This window comes from Carya illinoinensis, chromosome 2 (genome assembly GCF_018687715.1).
Source record: "Carya illinoinensis cultivar Pawnee chromosome 2, C.illinoinensisPawnee_v1, whole genome shotgun sequence".
Lineage (NCBI taxonomy): Eukaryota > Viridiplantae > Streptophyta > Magnoliopsida > Fagales > Juglandaceae > Carya > Carya illinoinensis.
This window is the reverse complement of record NC_056753.1, coordinates 12,160,001-12,177,616: the sequence shown is the minus strand read 5'-3', so window position 1 is coordinate 12,177,616 and position 17,616 is coordinate 12,160,001. Positions and strand designations below refer to the sequence as shown.

General features: G+C 37.0%; 2 protein-coding genes across 2 annotated transcripts; both read left to right on the top strand.

Moving 5' to 3' along the window:
- The first annotated feature begins 337 nt into the window (after positions 1–337).
- On the top strand, positions 338–10,627 carry LOC122300124 (protein MANNAN SYNTHESIS-RELATED 1). The gene is made up of 6 exons (XM_043110547.1): positions 338–607; positions 1,246–1,381; positions 1,467–1,537; positions 9,034–9,119; positions 9,451–10,030; positions 10,172–10,627. The coding sequence occupies exons 1-6, from the start codon at positions 506–508 to the stop codon at positions 10,448–10,450; spliced, it is 1,254 nt and encodes a 417-aa protein (XP_042966481.1). The 5' UTR covers positions 338–505; the 3' UTR covers positions 10,451–10,627.
- A 4,490-nt stretch (positions 10,628–15,117) lies between these two features.
- LOC122301710 lies at positions 15,118–15,744 on the top strand. The gene has a single exon (XM_043113100.1). The coding sequence runs from the start codon at positions 15,118–15,120 to the stop codon at positions 15,742–15,744; it is 627 nt and encodes a 208-aa protein (XP_042969034.1).
- The last annotated feature ends 1,872 nt before the right edge of the window (positions 15,745–17,616 follow it).

The window sequence follows — 17,616 nt, the reverse complement described above, 5'->3', positions numbered from 1 at the left end:
ACAATAAAGCAACATAACAGTAATACAATAGAAAAATAAAAGAGCAGTATAATATTATTAAATTTATTTATTATTTTAAAATAAATTTATTTTTTATAATTTTATAATTAATATAATTTTATATGTAATTCATTGAATTATAAAATTAATTTTATTTTAAAATAAATTTAATAATCTCTTTAGTTAGAGAATTTTGATAAGTATATATGAGAATTACTTTGTTTGGGGTGTGGGGGAAGGGGTAAAAAAAAAAAAAAAAAAAAAAAAAAAAAAAAAAAAAAGGAAGAAGACAAAGATTTTAGGCAGGCCGTCATTTTCTCGCGAAACTGTCGGTGGTGTATTAAGAAATTCCTAGCGGATTCAGTGCCTTCTCTCCCTCCGTGTAACGTGTCTTTTAACTTTCCATTCTACCTTCCTAGAGCACAGAACTCAATCTCTCACTCTCTCTCTATCTTTCTCTCAAATTAAATCTTTCTTAACCTGAATCAAATCTGAGAGAGAGAGAATGGGTGTGGACTTGAGGCAAGTGGTGGCTGCGGTTCTAACGTTGACCATGTTCGTGATGCTGGGAAACATGATCAAGCGTGACCATTTCGATTCTGTTGAAGTAAGCTCAACCGCCTCCGACTTTCTCTAACCCGATCCACTCCTATATGACTTGTTCCCGTTATATAGGTTATTGTTTTACTTTCACTGCATCTGATCTGGTTCACATTTCGCTTCGAAGCGTATATTCCTGTTACATTGTTTTACTGTCAGATTTATGAGATGTATTTACTGGGATCATGGCGCAGACCATTTTTTTTCTCTTTAAAATCAGTTCATTATTGTGGAAGTTTTGCAGAATTATTTGCTCTGCGCCTCTGTCTATGTTTCTTTAATAGGGAAAAACAGTTAAGAGGAGGAAGAGAGGGAAAATGAGCTTTTCATACTTCTATATATAAAAATTCTAGTGCATTTTGACAATTGGTAGGCCCACTTGAAAAAAAAAAAAAAAATTGCTTCCTAAAGGTTCAAGAAGTTTTGTCAATTGGTAGTTTGAGGCCCTGCTTATCTTTGTTTTCTGAAATGTACTTAGCAAGAAGAGCGTTAAAACGTATTTGATATTTCGCTTCTTTGTTTTAGGCTTATTCAACTGTATATTTGCTGTTGCCAAAGAGTTTGCAAATTCTAGTTCAATTCGTGTCAAAATTTAACCAAGTTTTCTTTGTTCTTGTGAGGAATAACTCATTTGTTTTGGTACAGGGAAAATTTCCTGGTGGAGCAAGAGATGTTGATTTAGATATGGAGGAGGGTGCTGTTTCTCTTTCTAGAAAGAGTGGGGGTCTTTGGAAGGAGGATGGGCAGCAACTGAAACAATGTTGGAATAAGCCGATTTTGGGTAAAGATCGATTTGTTCTTAATGTGATGGTTATATTATTGTAATCCTTGACCAATATATTTCCATCTGCTTCTTTAATTTGCAGACGATGTGGAGCTGACAGACGGGTTTGTCACTTTCTCGTTAACTAATGGCCCCGAGTACCATGTCTCTCAGGTATCCCCATTAACAATTCAGAGTAATTGCTTGAGTTATGCATCCTAGCGTCAGCTGGATCATTTATAGGAGACTTTTTAACCAATAGCCTAAAACATGCCTTTTGATAATATTGTTTGTCCGCGTGCTATCTTTAATCATTATTAGACAATCAATTATAACCATATTAATTTCATACAATATATACTAGTTGCAAAATTATTGTAATAACTGTAATTTCATTATTTGTACCCACTCCCATTAAGGGCTTGTTTGGAAAAAGTTTCCATCCCAAAATTCGCGCCTCATCTCATCCTATCTCCTTCCCAAACATCACTCAAACACAAATACTTTCAAAATAATCATTACAACTTTTTCAAACTAATTATTACAACTTTCCCAAACTTTCAAACAAAAAATAAAAAACAATTCAACCTTTTCAAATCCCCAAACAAAAATTATATTAACAAATTATATTCTAACTATATTTTAACTTTATAATATTTTTATTCAACCTTTTCTTTCTCATTTCCCTAAACCCCATAAAACATTAACTCAAACTATCTCACTATTATTATTCACAAACTATCTTACTACTATTCACAAAATTCTCATCTCATCTCACACCCAAAGCTTGTCCTAACTCTATGTTTGTGAAGTGCCTTAAAAAAAAAAAAACTATGTTTGTGAAAGACAAATGAGGAAAGAGGGGTCTTAATGATGCTGCCTTGCATGCTGATGGAAACACATGGAGACAATAGACCCATGGCTCAAGTTGCTCGTTTCTAGTTTTGTTTGGCTCTGATGCCATTTGTGACAACCCAAGGAATGCTCAAGGCACATCTGGGCTCACAGATTTGTCAAGGTTGTAATAGATCATTTTGAAATCATTATAATGGGTTTGAACTTCTCCCTCCCTAGCAATGTGGAATCCCATTTACCACCTTCCCACAATCCGTGGTATTACACATATATTATAAGGATAATTAGCCTGCGTTAATCTGTAAATGGGTACTAAATGGTCTGTGGTGCATCTATGAAGACCAAACTTTATAGCCACTTTAGAAGATTTGCCAACCTGCACTGCATCACCAAAATCATTTTTTAATGATACTACCACTGATTGAAATCTTAAAGTGTGCTTTCATGAGTTCAAAATGTCAAATCTCAATCCTTGAATTAATTTTAATGTTCGTGTTCTAGGTGATTGGTGTTGACATAACTGAAGTTGTGATTGTATTCATAAAATAGTAGTTATTTTAGTGTTGTGAGCTTAACCAGATGCTATGACTAAGCTCCCAGTTCTATGAACTGCTTACTTCAAGAAACCAAGTAAAAAGCTATTGATCATACAAAGTTTAAGATATCTTTGTTCATATTGTTATTTTGAACAGCACAGGACTACTTCTAACTAGTTTTATGAATTCTTTTTTGATCAATAGTTTTATGAATTCTATTGTAAATGGTTCTTTTAGATGATTAAATATTGCAACTGTTTAGTTACCGCATCTCATCACTTTTTGATACTTCCATAGATTTTCTTTGAGGCATCAATATTCTCTGGACAAAGTGTTACTATTTCCTTCATTGAATAAAATTTTTTCTTAAAAAAAAAAAAGTGTCTCTATTTATGATTTTCTTTTATTTGTGAAAAATGTACATTGGAATTCCCTGAAATTATTTTTTTGTTCTGTTTTTCTATTGAGTTTTTCTTTTCCCTTACATTATTCATAGATTTGTTTTTCTGCTCTGTGTCTTGTTTCTAAAGGCTGACCACTATTAATAAATCTGAGTCGTTTGGTTATTCCATACATTGATTGCACAGCAATAAAAGCCATGATCCTGCCTTGCATAACTGTCATTCATAGTTTTTCTATTCAATGCATTAATCTCAAGAAACTTCTAATCCCCATCTATATAGGCGCTGCATCACCATTAGATGATCTTTAATGCCTTACTCTATCTTTATCTTACATAATTAGGTACTTGATCTGGACCTTCTTTTATGTTTAGCATGCAGACTAAGGCCTTGTTCACTTTCACAAAACTCTCATCTCATCTTAATCATTACAACCTTTTCAATTTCCCATACAAAATAAAATAAATAATTCAACTTTTTCAAATCCCAATACAAAAATAATATATTCTAATAATATTTTATTCAACTTATCTCATCTCATCTCTGAAAACAAACAAGGCCTAAATTTGTTAGTGCTTCTTTTATCTTCTAAAATCTATGGTTAAAAATATTTATCTCTTAGTTTCTCCAGTTCAATCCTTTTCCAATCTTTTCTTATTATCTTATTTTGAGTTAGACTGGCAAGGCTCAATCAGACCTAACTGAAGTTGGAACAAAATCAAGTTTGGTTTTTATCCTGATTAATTTTGCTTCCTTTAATTGTTGCTAAATTGTACTACTTGCCTTTCAATTGGACAAGCTATACTACTACTTTTTGCAATATGAATTGGACAGGGTACATAGCTCACGACCTGTTTCTCCTAGTTGGTGAATATCACCATCATGAGATTTTCTTTTTCTTTCTTTCCCATTTTTTGTATGTTGCATGGCATACTTGATCGCTCAATTGAAGAGTTTTTTTTTTTTTTTTGATAAATAAACAAATTATATTGATCAATGGAAAAGCCAGTATTACAACTCTAACGTCCTAACTAGGTAGGCACATTAGAGACAAGAAAATCATGCATGGCCATGCCATTAAAATCCACAGCAATAGCCCAGTTACAAAGTGTTCTAAAAAATAAAAGTTTAAGCTCCTCCACTGATCTTTCCTGGTCCTTGAAGGTCCTCTCATTTCGCTCCTGTCATACGCACCATATAATGCATAGGGGGATCATCTTCCAAATAGTTTTAATTGGTTTTCTGTCCCTTATATTTGACCAGCTGGCTAGCGCCGCCTCCACAGTTTTAGGCATCACCCAAGCCATATCCAGTCGCGAGAATACCTCATTCCAAAGGGCCCTTACCATATCATAGTGTAGAAGGAGATGGTCTACCGACTCTCCCCCTCTTCTGCACATGCAACACCCGTCTGCGATAATTATCCTTCTTTTTCTCAAATTATCTATGGTAAGTATCTTTCCCAGAGAGGCAGTCCAAACAAAGAATGATAATTTAGGAGGAGCTTTATTTCTCCAGGGGCACAGAGAAGTGGGCTCATGGGTGAGGGCCTTATAGAAAGATCGAACTGAAAAGTTACCTTTGCCTGTTAGAGACCACCACAAAACATCCTCTTGCTGGCTATTTGGTCTTATGGAGTATATGAGGCTATGGAAGTCTACGAAAATACTTAATTCCCAATCTTGTGCAGCCCTACTAAAATTAATGTTCCAAAGAATCTGGCCCCCCTCTTAACTCTATAACGTCTGCCACTGAAGCATCCTTATCTCTAGCCAACTGGAACAGAGGAGGATACAGTCTTTCAAAGCCCTACTAGCACACCAAACATCTCTCCAGAATTTGATCCTTGATCCCGTGCCCACACAAAGTTTTACATGACGGTTAAAAACCGCCCATCCTCTTCTTATATGTTTCCATAACCCCACTCCATAAGCTCCCCTTACTTCTCTAGTACACCACTCCCCCCATAAACCACCATACTTCTTCTCAACCACCAATTTCCATAGAGAGTCATGTTCCTTGGCAAATCTCCACAGCCATTTGCCTAATAGGGCACGGTTGAAGGTCCTTAGGTTTATAACCCCCAAGCCTCCCCCTGATATAGGACGACACACCTACTCCCACTTAACTAAGTGGAACTTGAACTCCTCCCCCAAGCCCCCCCCCCCCCCCCCCCCCCCCCCCCCCCCAAAAAAAAAAAAAAGAAATCTCGTTGGAGCTTCTCAATACAAACCGCCACACTTGCTGGTATTGGGAAAAGAGATAAGAAATAAGTATGTAAGTTAGAGAGTGTACTCTTTATCAATGTAATCCTTCCACCTTTTGACAATTACAACCTCTTCCACCCCACCAATCTCTGCTCTACTTTTTCGATTACTGAATCCCAAACCATGGACGCCCTTGAGGCACTCCCTAAAGGTAAGTCATAAGGAATGAAGATATCTTACGCCCCATCATTCTCGCTAGGTGGCGAATATTAGAAACTTCCCCAATTGGCACCAACTCTGATTTTTCCAAATTCACCTTGAACCCAAAGACGGCCTCGAAGCAGAAGAGTAAGGTCTTTAGCACTTGCATCTGATTTTGCTCGGCTTCACACATTATAAGTGTATCATCTGCAAACAGGAGATGAGAAATGATAATAGTGTCCCTGTCCGGGTTACCAATCGGGAACCCTTTTAGGAGTCCATTTTCAACCAAAACTGAGAGCATCCGAAGAGTTTTACACTATCATTCTTGAGTCTGATGTCTTGTTAGATTTTTCAGTCCTTATTTTGTTGCGCTTTCTTGTGATAGTATTATATAGGTTTTACAATGTCGACTATCCCTTTTAGTTGTACCAAAATTGATAGTACCTTATCTCTATATTATTTATAAAAAATCTCTCTATTTTATGTTTACTGAACAGTATGGCCAACAAGACCAATTCTGCCCCACACGTCTAAAATTATTCTTGGGATCTATCCCAAGGTTCATCCTATCTTCAAATATAGAAAACATGCGACTACTAGTCTTACCTTTTCACCTTTTCTAATAGTATGAGATTCCATTGAACATTTAGGGGAGGTTTGGATAGTGAGTTGTGTTAAGATGAGATGAGATGAAAGTTGAATAAAATATTGTTAGAATATAATTTTTTTAATATTAATTTTGTTTTGGGATTTGAAAAAGTTGGATTGTTTATTATATTTTGTTTGAAAGTTTGGCAAAGTTGTAATGATTAGATGAGATGAGATGAGTTGAGAGTGTTTTTGAATACAAACAATTTTCCCCTGTGATGACTTTGAAAATGCTGCATATTAATCCCTTTCCATTCTTAGAAGGAATTAAATGAGAATTCTCTTACAGCACGTGTAATATGCGGAATTACTATTTGGGAACTTGAAAGCTATTATTGGGAAATGGAGTTATATTTCTTATTTAATTGTTGCACTATTTAGAACCCTGATTATGTAGTTCACTGTTTAATACAGTCCAATAGACTAGTGAATGGAATCATATTGTACTTAAATTTCCTAGAACACCCTTATGATAAAATTCTAATTTTCATTTTTATGGACTTCTTTCCTTTATTTTTTATTTTTAAATAAATCATCATCTTAGATTTTTTTTTTTTTTTTTGGGGGGGGTGGGGGTGGGTAAATACATATGTTCTATGTTCCCTTATAGTACCACCCAATTTGCCACCCCAAACTACCAAACAATTGCCATGAACCACGTTTTCCTCTTCAAAACACTCCTAAATTTTCTAAAACATGACAAAATATCATTATTAAAATTAAAAATAAAATTTTAAATAAAAATTAAATTGTGAGGAATTTAAAATATATTTTTAAAAATATATTTCCAGAAATTATTTCCTTTTTTTTTTTTAAATTTTTTATCCTTTAAAAAAATAATGTTATGTTTCAAAAAGATTATTTTTTAATTTCATATTTTTACCATTAATTTTTTAAATGTTCATTTGTTAATGTTTTTATAGGTTCATTAATTTTTTTATGGTGAGGATACATTGCAATTTTTTGGTAGTTTGAATAGGGCTTGTTATTCTTTTCTCTTCAATTAATGTCACATGAGAATACACAATATACTCAAATTCGAGATTTGACTCCAACGCTCATATTGCAATTTTCATAATGTTAAAAAATTATAAATTAAAAAAAAAATAGAAATGTAAAATTGTAAAACCAAACATTCTAAAAAAATTTAAAACAAAAACTAATTTAGAGAAAGAGTGGAAAAAAAGTAAAAATTTAAAAACAAAAATAAAAATAAAAATGAAAAAGAGACAAGGTCCCCTATGCCTTGAGCCATATCCAGCGCAACCACCCCCTTAAGAGATGGTTGTGCTGGTAGGGGGCCTCCCCTTACCTATGGTTGGGGTCCACTTGCAAGGGCCAAAGACAGTAGGTCCTCATCATGATCCATCTTGTGAGGGTGGATCATACTCCACCTTCAAACAGGTTGGATTGCCATCCTGGCCAATGCCACCACCTTGCTAAGGGTGGGTACATCAAGGGTGTTACTATGCAAAGGGAAGGGTATGCATTATTTTTTTTTTTTTTTGGCACTAGGTATCCGAGAACAAATTCCGACTAATTCCAGGGAAGCACATGCTCTTAGCAAGGAATTTCCTGCAAGTGCACTTACAGTAATTCAAGGGAAAGTTCCCTCAGTCCGATGATCCCTAGAAATTGTTTGCACCAAATTGGATTTGAACCTTAGACCTGGAGGGAGCATACCTCCAAGACCAAGGCCTTTACCACTTGAGCCAACCCAAAAGGGGAAGGAGAAGGGAGGGGGGAGTGAGATAAAACCTAGTTGTTAAAGGGAAGGGTATGCTTGGTGCTTGGTATTAGAAGTTTTTCTCTTCCAATCCAAACATTTTTTGAACTCCAGAAAGAATTTTCATTTCTCAAAATTTTATTTCATCTTATCTTTTGCCTCAATTTTGCTTGAAATAAAACTTTTAGGAAATCCAGTACAAAACACATCTTAAATAGTTTTTTTTTTTTTTCCAAAACAACTTTTCATTCTAGTTGCCTATTTGTGTTACAAAACTCAGTGCAAATAAATAATTTTTTTTTTATTTAAAATAGTTTTTCATTCTACCTAACCACTTTCACAAAACCCAATGCAAAACACATCTAAAATGCTTATTAAAAGTTAGAGAAACTTTCATTTACCAAGCATGCCTAAGGGTCCTCGCTGCCTTGCCCTTCTTTTCTATTTTTATTTTTTTATTTTTTGGTTTTGATCTTTTAATTTTACTTTTTTCTAAAATTAAATTTTTATTTTCAAAACTCTTACTCTATTCTTATTTCTTCAATTTTTAAATTAATTAGTGTGATATTCCAACAGGAAAGGAGTGACTACTACACAATAGTTATTCTCAATATTAATAACGTAACTAAATGAAGAGAATAGCGTTCTTCTTATCGTCAGTTAAAAGATTCCATTTCTAAAGTGGAAAATTAGATGGATTGGAAAGAGGGAGTCTCAAGTAGTAAGCAACTTGATCAATTACTTAGTTGAAAACACTTATGTAACTTTCACTACAGTATTTCTGATCAAGTTGCTGGATAATCAACCCAAGGATTTATTGATGATAGTGACTATATTTTGGATCCACATATCAAACATGGCTTGATTTGGTGTATTTGAAGTTGATGAGGACTCTATTTTTATCTTCTGAAGTTGTGTGCTTATTTGCAGAATCATCTTGTTTGAATGTTGTCTGTGTATAAATTATCTAGATCAATATCTTTCATGATCTGAATTGCATTCTCTAATATCTTGTGATGAGTTTTGACCTAGAAATCTTCACATTTTCAAAGCCTTTTATCTTTTTCTTACTCTCTCCCTGATTTGCATCCAGATCACTGATGCAGTTGTGGTGGCAAGATATCTCGGTGCAACTCTCGTGCTTCCTTACATTAGAGGAAGCAAACCAGGTGACGAGAGGTTAGTGTTCACAAATGCCTCTAAAAGACTTGCTTCCTATTAGTTCCGCAAGTTATGTGAAACATTTTTGCCATGATTTCTATTATCTTTATTGTTCTTTGTATTAGTGTATTATTAAACACTAATTTAATTGAGCCACCCAAAATAATATGGACTTTGAGATGTGGTTGCCTTACCAATGGGAACCTGGAAACCTGGAAAAAATCGTTGATATTTTAGCAGAAATTATATTATTTACTTGGGCTGAAAATTGTGTACTAATGCCATCCTTTTTCTATTGAATTCTAAAATTAGGTTTTGGGTAATTTTTATCTGGGTATTTTTCTTTCAGGAGCTTTGGAGAAATATATGATGTTGAGAAGTTTATAAAAAGTCTTGACGGTGTAGTCAGAGTGGCAAAAGATCTGCCTGCTGAAATATCAACACGAAATCTTGCCGTTGTGAAAGTCCCTAATCGGGTAACAGAAGAGTTCATTGTAGAACACGTTGAACCAGTTTATAAGCGAAAGGGAAACATACGGCTGGCTACATACTTCCCCTCAGTGAATATGAAGAAGTCGCCCAAAAAAAGTTCCAGTGATTCAGTTGCGTGTTTGGCAATGTTTGGAACTTTGCAGTTGCAACCAGAGATTCAAGAAGTTGTTGACTCAATGGTTGAGCGTCTAAGAACTTTGAGCCGAAAGACAGATGGTCAATTTATAGCCGTGGACTTGAGAGTTGATATGTTGGAGAAGAAGAATTGCCATGAAAATGGTGATACTGGGACAAGAAGTTGTTACAATGCACAAGAGGTTGGTGCATTTTTGAGGAAGATGGGATTTGACAAGGATACCCCCGTGTATTTGACTGAATCCAGATGGCAAAGCAGCCTTGATGCTCTGAAGGATCTCTTCCCTAAAACATATACAAAGGTGAGGGATCTCTCTTCTCTCTCTTCTGCCTCCATTCAAAACTGCTTGTTTGTGCAGTTCAGTTGTGGGTAACTGTTTAAACTTAACATTTTTTAATTAACTTGTGGTTGAAATCCTCTTAACGGGTGGAAAATATTGCAGGAAAGCATAATGCCTGCAGATAAAAGAAAAAAGTTCTTAGATTCAGAAGGTTCTGAATATGAGAAGGTTATTGACTTCTATGTATGTTCTGAGAGTGATGTTTTTGTACCAGCCATCTCTGGTCTGTTCTATTCCAACGTGGCTGGTAAGAGAATTGTTGCCGGTAGGACTCAAATACTTGTTCCAGCCAATATTCGCGAGTCCTCTGCTTCTGCTTCTGGATTCATTACTCCCTATGTGTCCAAGAAGAATCACTTGGCCTATTCATGCTTTTGCTAGTCTCATTCTGAAGAAACCCAAAGGAAGCGATGGGACAGATGCATTTAAGCTTTCAAAGAACCTTTTAGATTAATCAACCTTTTCGAGTAGTTCGATTGACTGGTCAATATATTTATTGTTAATTTGGTTTGCAATACTCTTAAACAGAAGTTTATGAAATATTGCAGTTTCATAAAATGCTTGTTTGTTTGTTTTTTTTTTCTTTTTCTGTTAGATATTTTTAATGTTAGGATAGGAAGTCTTCAAGGTGTCATTGTTGATATGTTGTTGGTTTTGTCAAAAGACTTCTCCTCATTTCAGGATGTCATTTTTTTTTTTTATTAATATTACAAGATGATGCGTCGTTTTTTTATTTTTTCTCGTCTTTTACCTGGGTGCATGTTATTATTTTTCATATAGTATTGGTGATATGTTTTTCATATTAAATGCATGTTTAATAATTGGAAGAACCTGAGACATGGTGGCAACTTCTTTGGGTTTTTTATTGGTTTAGAAAAAAATTAGTTAGAAAAGGTCCCTCGTCGTGATGTTAAGATGAGATGACAAATATGTGAATAGTAGTGAAATAGTTTGAATATAATAGTGAAATAGTTTGAGTTAATATATCTTATTGAGTTATGAGAAATGAGAAAAAAATTTGAATTAAAATATTATATAGTTAAAATATTATTATTATTTTAGGATTTGAAAAAATTGAATTATTTTCTTATTTTTTTTTTGAAAGTTTGTGAAAGTTATAATAATTAGCTAATGATTAGATGAAAAAATTGAAAATTTAAATATTTTAAATTGAAAAGTGTTTGTTTTTGAAAGGTGCTTGAATGTTGATATGAGATAAGATGAAATATGTTGAAACTATTTATGAAACCAATTAGGGCCTTGGGGCTCGTTTCGATCCTTAGATCTCAACATTCAAACATTTCAACTTAAATCATTTTATTTTTATTCACAAATTATATCATAACTATTTCCAAATTTCTCATTTCATTTTATCTCAATATTCATATGAGACCTTAAGCTTTAGTATTGGAATAGGCAAAGGCAAAGCTAAAATTTGGCTAAAGTCACATTTTTACTTTTTGCCTATTCCATTCAAGAAAGATTCTCATATTGGATAATCAATTTATTTGTCAAAATAATAAAATATTATTAATTTAATAATTTTTTTTTCTAATTTTTTTTTTCATATTTAACAATTCTACTAATCATATGTTATTAATAATTAAATTATTAATTCTCAAGTATCTTATTTTGCCAACCCTTCCATCCAATAATTATATCTAAAATTCTTGAAACTAAATATTTTCGTTTGTCAACCTTTCTTCTACCATATAATCACATTTACAATTCTTGAAACCAACAAATACATTTTGCCAATCATTATTCTATCCAACCATCATTTCTACAATTCTTGAAACTAATAAACACATTTTCCCAACTCTTCTTATGCCAACCTTTTTAGCTATAGGTAGCAATCTCGATTAAGCCCTATAAATAGATCAACATTTAACAACTTCTCATTCATCATAAACCAATTTCCAATTCTTCGAATTATCTTCCCTTGATTTGATATGGATCTCTCTTGGATTATTGATTATATTGATTTGACCAAAGTACTAGTTGTAGAACGAGAACGAAGGACTACCAAGGGAGCATCTGCTTCACGTTGTTGTAATCCTCAATGTCGTACATTCATCAGACATGATCCATTGGAAGGTCATCAATGTCTTTGAAATGATTACTTTGTTAAGCCACCAATATATCCGCCAATGTTTTTAGGAGGAGGTTCCAAAAGACCCGTGATCTATTTTTAAGCATGCATTTTGCAGTTGAAGCTCATGATGATTATTTTGTAAAAAAAAAAAACGATGCCAGTGGAAATGCTTGGATTCTCTTCTCTCCAGAAGATAACTGTAACAATTAGGATGCTTGGATATGGGTAACGACAGATCTTATGGACAAGTATGTTAGAATCGTAGAAAGCACCGTACGGTTGAGTGTAGTGTAAGGTAACATGGCGTTGTGCATTGTGATGTAGTTGGTGATGTGGCATTGTGTTGTGAAGTGACGAGATTATTGAGCAGTTGTGTTGTGTGGCTATATTAGCGTGAAGTGACGGGGTTGTGATTGTGAAGTGGCGGGACTATTGTGAATGTGCTTTGTGAAGTGATGAAACGATGGGGTAGTTGTGAAGTGGCAGGATGCCACTTCAAGTGTTGGGATGAGCCATATAGTTTGAAGTGTTGTGTGAAGTGATCGGATGTGGTGTAATCATGATGTGGAATATGTCATGTGAAGTGTCAGGATAGGACATGTAGTTTGGATGGGTTGCGTGAAGTGTTAAAGTTGGTTGGGATTGTAGGCTTGTAGGAAGTTTGTAAAAGCAAGTGAGTGTTTGGGTAGACTATATGTTGGTCTTAGGTGAGAAAATGGTGAGGTACATGTATGAATTGGTTTGATGCATTTATAGGACAGATTTTCCATATGTAATGGATAGTTGGTCCTAAGCATGAATATATGATGTTTAAGCCTCAAGGTTGACTTGAAGTTGTATATTATGCATGGTTAAGGTTATGTTGAAGTTGTATATTATGCATGGTTAAGGTTATGGTGACATGTTGGTTAGGTTATACATTAATGAAGGAAGTGATGTATGTATTGACTAGAATAGGGTTGTATAATTTGGTTGGTTCAAGTTATGCATCGGAATAGATGGTTTGGTAGGAAGAGTGTTGGAGGGACCATTCCAACTGGAGGGCCCTGGAACATATAAAAAAGGCCCATAATACATTAAACACCAAGAAGCCCAGAGTATGGGCCCAGTATGAGCCCAAAAGTCACGAAGGGATAGTTGAGAGGAATTCAAAAAAAAGACATACATGGCGCCACCTTTAACGAAAGGATAAAAACAGCAAGATGTGATAGGATTATTCAAAATCCTAAGTCTTGATCTGTTCCGATAAATCTTAGATGAGATATATACAACAAACAAGCCTATATATACAGGTAATCTTTGAGATTTGAATACAATAACCTCTTAATTGACTTTAGCATCGGAGAATTAGCAGGAGGAGCCCCCCTCGAGTTTCATCAACGAAGAACGGCTGAGCAGTGGAAGATTGGAAGTGAGACACGTCCCGAACATTTGGAGCCGTCTGTGGGATCTTTGTGGTTCATCGTGGTTCTCACATGCCAATTGTAACACGCTCAGTAGCAAGTCGAACAATGGACGCCGGACCGTCATCTATGGAAGCACGACTAGCAATAGCAAATAAGAAGTTGAAACAAGCTCTGGAGGCCATGGGAATCTTGCAAAAGGAGAACGACGACTTGAGACAGAAGAATGCCAATTCCCATGATGATGTGCCCGCCCACAACGAGCAAGAAGAGCAAGAAGCACACTGCAGGGTCGAAAAAGATGCTGAACTCGAAGAGAAAGAAAGGAGGCATGATGAATTAAAGGAGTTGGCAGGAAAATATGAGGAAATTGCGAAGAGGATGGGCAGTTCTTCCTCAGTGGAAAGTCTGCTCCACCAAACAGACCTGCCATATAGCGCACGTATTATGGTTGTGCCGCTCCCGCCGAAGTTTAAAGTTCCCAAGATAGATATGTACGACGTGTCCAAGGACCCAGTAGATCATCTGGAAAACTTTAAAGCTCACATCACGCTCCACGGTTTCCAAGGGAAGATTGCATGTCGAGCTTTCCCTTTGACCTTGAAAGGGACCGCCTGGGGATGGTTCGAGACCCTTAGGCCAAAGTCGATAGATAGCTTTGAGGAACTGGCAAAGCAGTTCTTGACCCAGTTTATGCCTAGCTGAAGACGTCGGCGCCCAGTTGCCTACCTGTTAACGGTTAAGCAAAAGGAAGATGAGAATTTAAAAGCCTACTTGGCCCGTTTCAACAAAGAGCGCTTAACAACGAATGACCAAGATGAGAAGATCACTCTGGCCGCCCTCTTAGGAGGAGTATGGCCACGCAGTCCTTTCATGGGGGAGTTGGCCCGGAAGACTCCTTCCACCCTCAGGGAGTTCATGGACATGGCTGATGATTTTGTCAATGCAGAAGATACTCTACAGGCTTTGGTGGACCCTTGTAAAGAAGATACTCTGGTTGAACGGAGAAATAAGCAGGCTGATAAGAAGGGTAATCCAAGTAGACAAGAAAAGGCAAGGGAAGGGCAGTCAGATCGCAACTTCAGATTGGTGCATAATAATCTGGGAGTACAGGAAGAGGAGAGAGAAAAGGAAAGTCACCGCCCTGTCAAAACGGGTGGTCGGCACTGCAAGTATCATCAGACGAGCTCGCACTAGACTGAGGACTGTACGACCATGAGAAAGAGAGTCGCTGAGTTATTAGGAACCAGTGAATGGTCGTGGAGCCGTCAAAACCTAAAAGGCGTAAGAAGATTAGGCGAAAAGCAAGGCGGAGTTTCAGTCCGGAAAGAAAGCACCATGTCAATAACTGCCAGGACAGGAGGGCGAGGTCGCCCCCAAAAGGCAATCGAAGCAGGGAGCCCATAGGGGAAATAAAGACCATAGCAGGAGGTTTTGCTGGGGGTGGTATTTCCACATCCAGCTGAAAGGCGTATGCACGAAAGGCAAGGTATGAAGAGGTGTTCGTGGCGGATAGACTACATAAACAACCAAAGCTTAGCAATGAGCGAATGGTGATATCCTTTGAAGAGGCAGACAGGGAAGGAATTATATATCCGCATGACAATGCTCTAGTAATAACCCTTGTGATAGCCAATTACACAACTTGGTGGGTACTAGTAGACAATGGGAGCTCGACTGATATACTGTTCTGGGAAGCATTTACCAAAATGGGGATTGATGTTGGAAAACTGACGCTCTCCCCTACGTCATTGAAGGGTTTCTCAGGGGACACCATCCAACTTGTAAGAGCAATCACACTACCAGTAACTGCAGGCACCAGAGTGCTTACAGCAACCACGATGACTGACTTTTTAATAGTGAAAGCTCCTTCTTATTACAACGCCATATTAAGAAGACCGACCCTCAACCATTTGAGGGCGGTAACATCCACTTACCATCTCAAAATGAAGTTCCCAACAGATGGCGGTGTGGGAGAGGCGAGAGGCGAACAAGCTTTGGCCCGAGAATGTTATGTGCAGGAATTGAAGAAAGTTAAGAAGGAAGTTTGCATGGTGGCAGGGCAGGATGGGGCCTTGCCACCCCTGCCACCCCCTGTAGCGGTAACTTGTGAAAGAGATATAGAAGTTAGGGATGACCAGGTTCAGCAGCATGCAGAAGTTAACGAACCTCTGTAACTCGTGGAATTGCACACTGACCACCCAGGGACCACTGCCCATATCGGGACACACATCCCACCTGCTAATAGAAAAGCCCTGATACAGTTTTTGGTAGAACACATGGATGTTTTCACATGGAGCCATGAAGAGATGCCTGGTATAGACAACGAGGTGATTGAGCATTGTTTGGGCGTAGACCCAACGCACAAGGTAGTATGATAGAAGAAGAGATCGTTCAGCGCAGAAAAGTATGTCGCCATTAGTGAGGAAGTTGAAAGGTTACTCGCGGTCGGCCTCATTAGAGACGCCCATTACCCAGAGTGGTTATCCAATGTCGTCATGGTAAAAAAGGCGAACAAGAAGTAGAGGATGTGCGTAGACTTCACAGATTTAAACAAAGCTTGCTTGAAAGATAGCTTCCCCTTACCACGTATTGATGTCATTGTAGATGCTACAGCAGGGCATCATATGTTAAGCTTCATGGATGCATATTCAGGCTACAACCAGATACGGATGAAAGCTGTCGACGAAGAAAAAACATCTTTCATCACAGATCGAGGGCTACATTGCTACCAGGTTATGCCCTTCGATCTAAAGAATGCAGGGGAGACTTACCAGAGGCTGGTGAATTGAATGTTTAAGGAACAAATTGGGAAATCCATGGAGATATATGTGGATGACCTGTTGGTAAAGAGCAAAGAGCCCGCCCAGCACCTTGTGGATTTGCGAATGGCGTTTGAAGTCTTACACCATTACAAAATGAGGCTCAACCCCTTGAAATGTGCTTTCGAGGTCCAATCAGGAAAATTCTTGGGCTTCATTGTATTGGAGAGAGGAATTAAAGCTTCTCTAGATAAGATAAAGGCCATAACCAATATGAAGCCACCAAAAAATCTGAACGAGACTCAACGACTGGCGGGGAGAGTGGCTGCCCTGGGAAGGTTCATGGCCATATCAACAGACAATTGCCTCCTCACTCACTCAAAAATGAGTAGCACTAATGCTATCCCAAGTGCAGGAGGATGTCGTGTAATAATTAGGAATAAATTCCTAGATCGTCTCCTCAGGGAAAGTTACTTAGAAATCAAACTCATTGAAAAAATGTGAAAAACTTTACAAAGAGAAAATAAAATGATGGTATATGCAATGGATGGAAAAGGGTACTAGTCATGGACTAGATTCATGTCTTTTGATTTTGATTGTCGGATTGGAATGTAAAGGACTAATAAATTAGATTCAGAAATTAATAAAACTAAATTAAGAATTAAACTAAATTAGAAAGTAATTGACAAAACATGAATTGAAAATTGAAAATGCCCAAAACCAAGATTCTAGAATTCATCTTTGTAATTAAATCATAAATCCTCAAAATAACACTGATGGCTTGCAAAATTTCATATTGCAGATTTTACAAGTTCGCTCGAGCGGAGGCTTTTGGCCGCTCGAGCGAATTCAGGCAGATTCAAATGCTCGACTGCCGCTCGACAGGGAGCTCGAGCAGGTTGCTGAAAAACGAAGATCGCTCGAGCGGAGACATTGGCCGCTCGAGCGAAATCAGGCAGAGTCGAACGCTCGACGCGCGCTCGACACCCCGCTCGAGCGAACATCGTATTTTGACAGATTTTAGGTTTTCCGCCGTGGGACCATATAAAAGGCCATTCTTCACTCTAGAGCCGCGGTTTTTGACTGGAGAACACTCTTTGGGAGAGAAAAACATAGCTAGAGGGATTCAAATCATTTGTTTTGGAGACGGAATTCCAATTTATTGCACGTACGTTGGATTCATACACGAGCACGGACGGGAGAAAGGCGTTGAATCGTTCTCTTGAGCTTTTGACGACCAGTTGAGGCTGCAAGGAGGATTTTTCAGTGTTTATTTTCTTCTTCCCA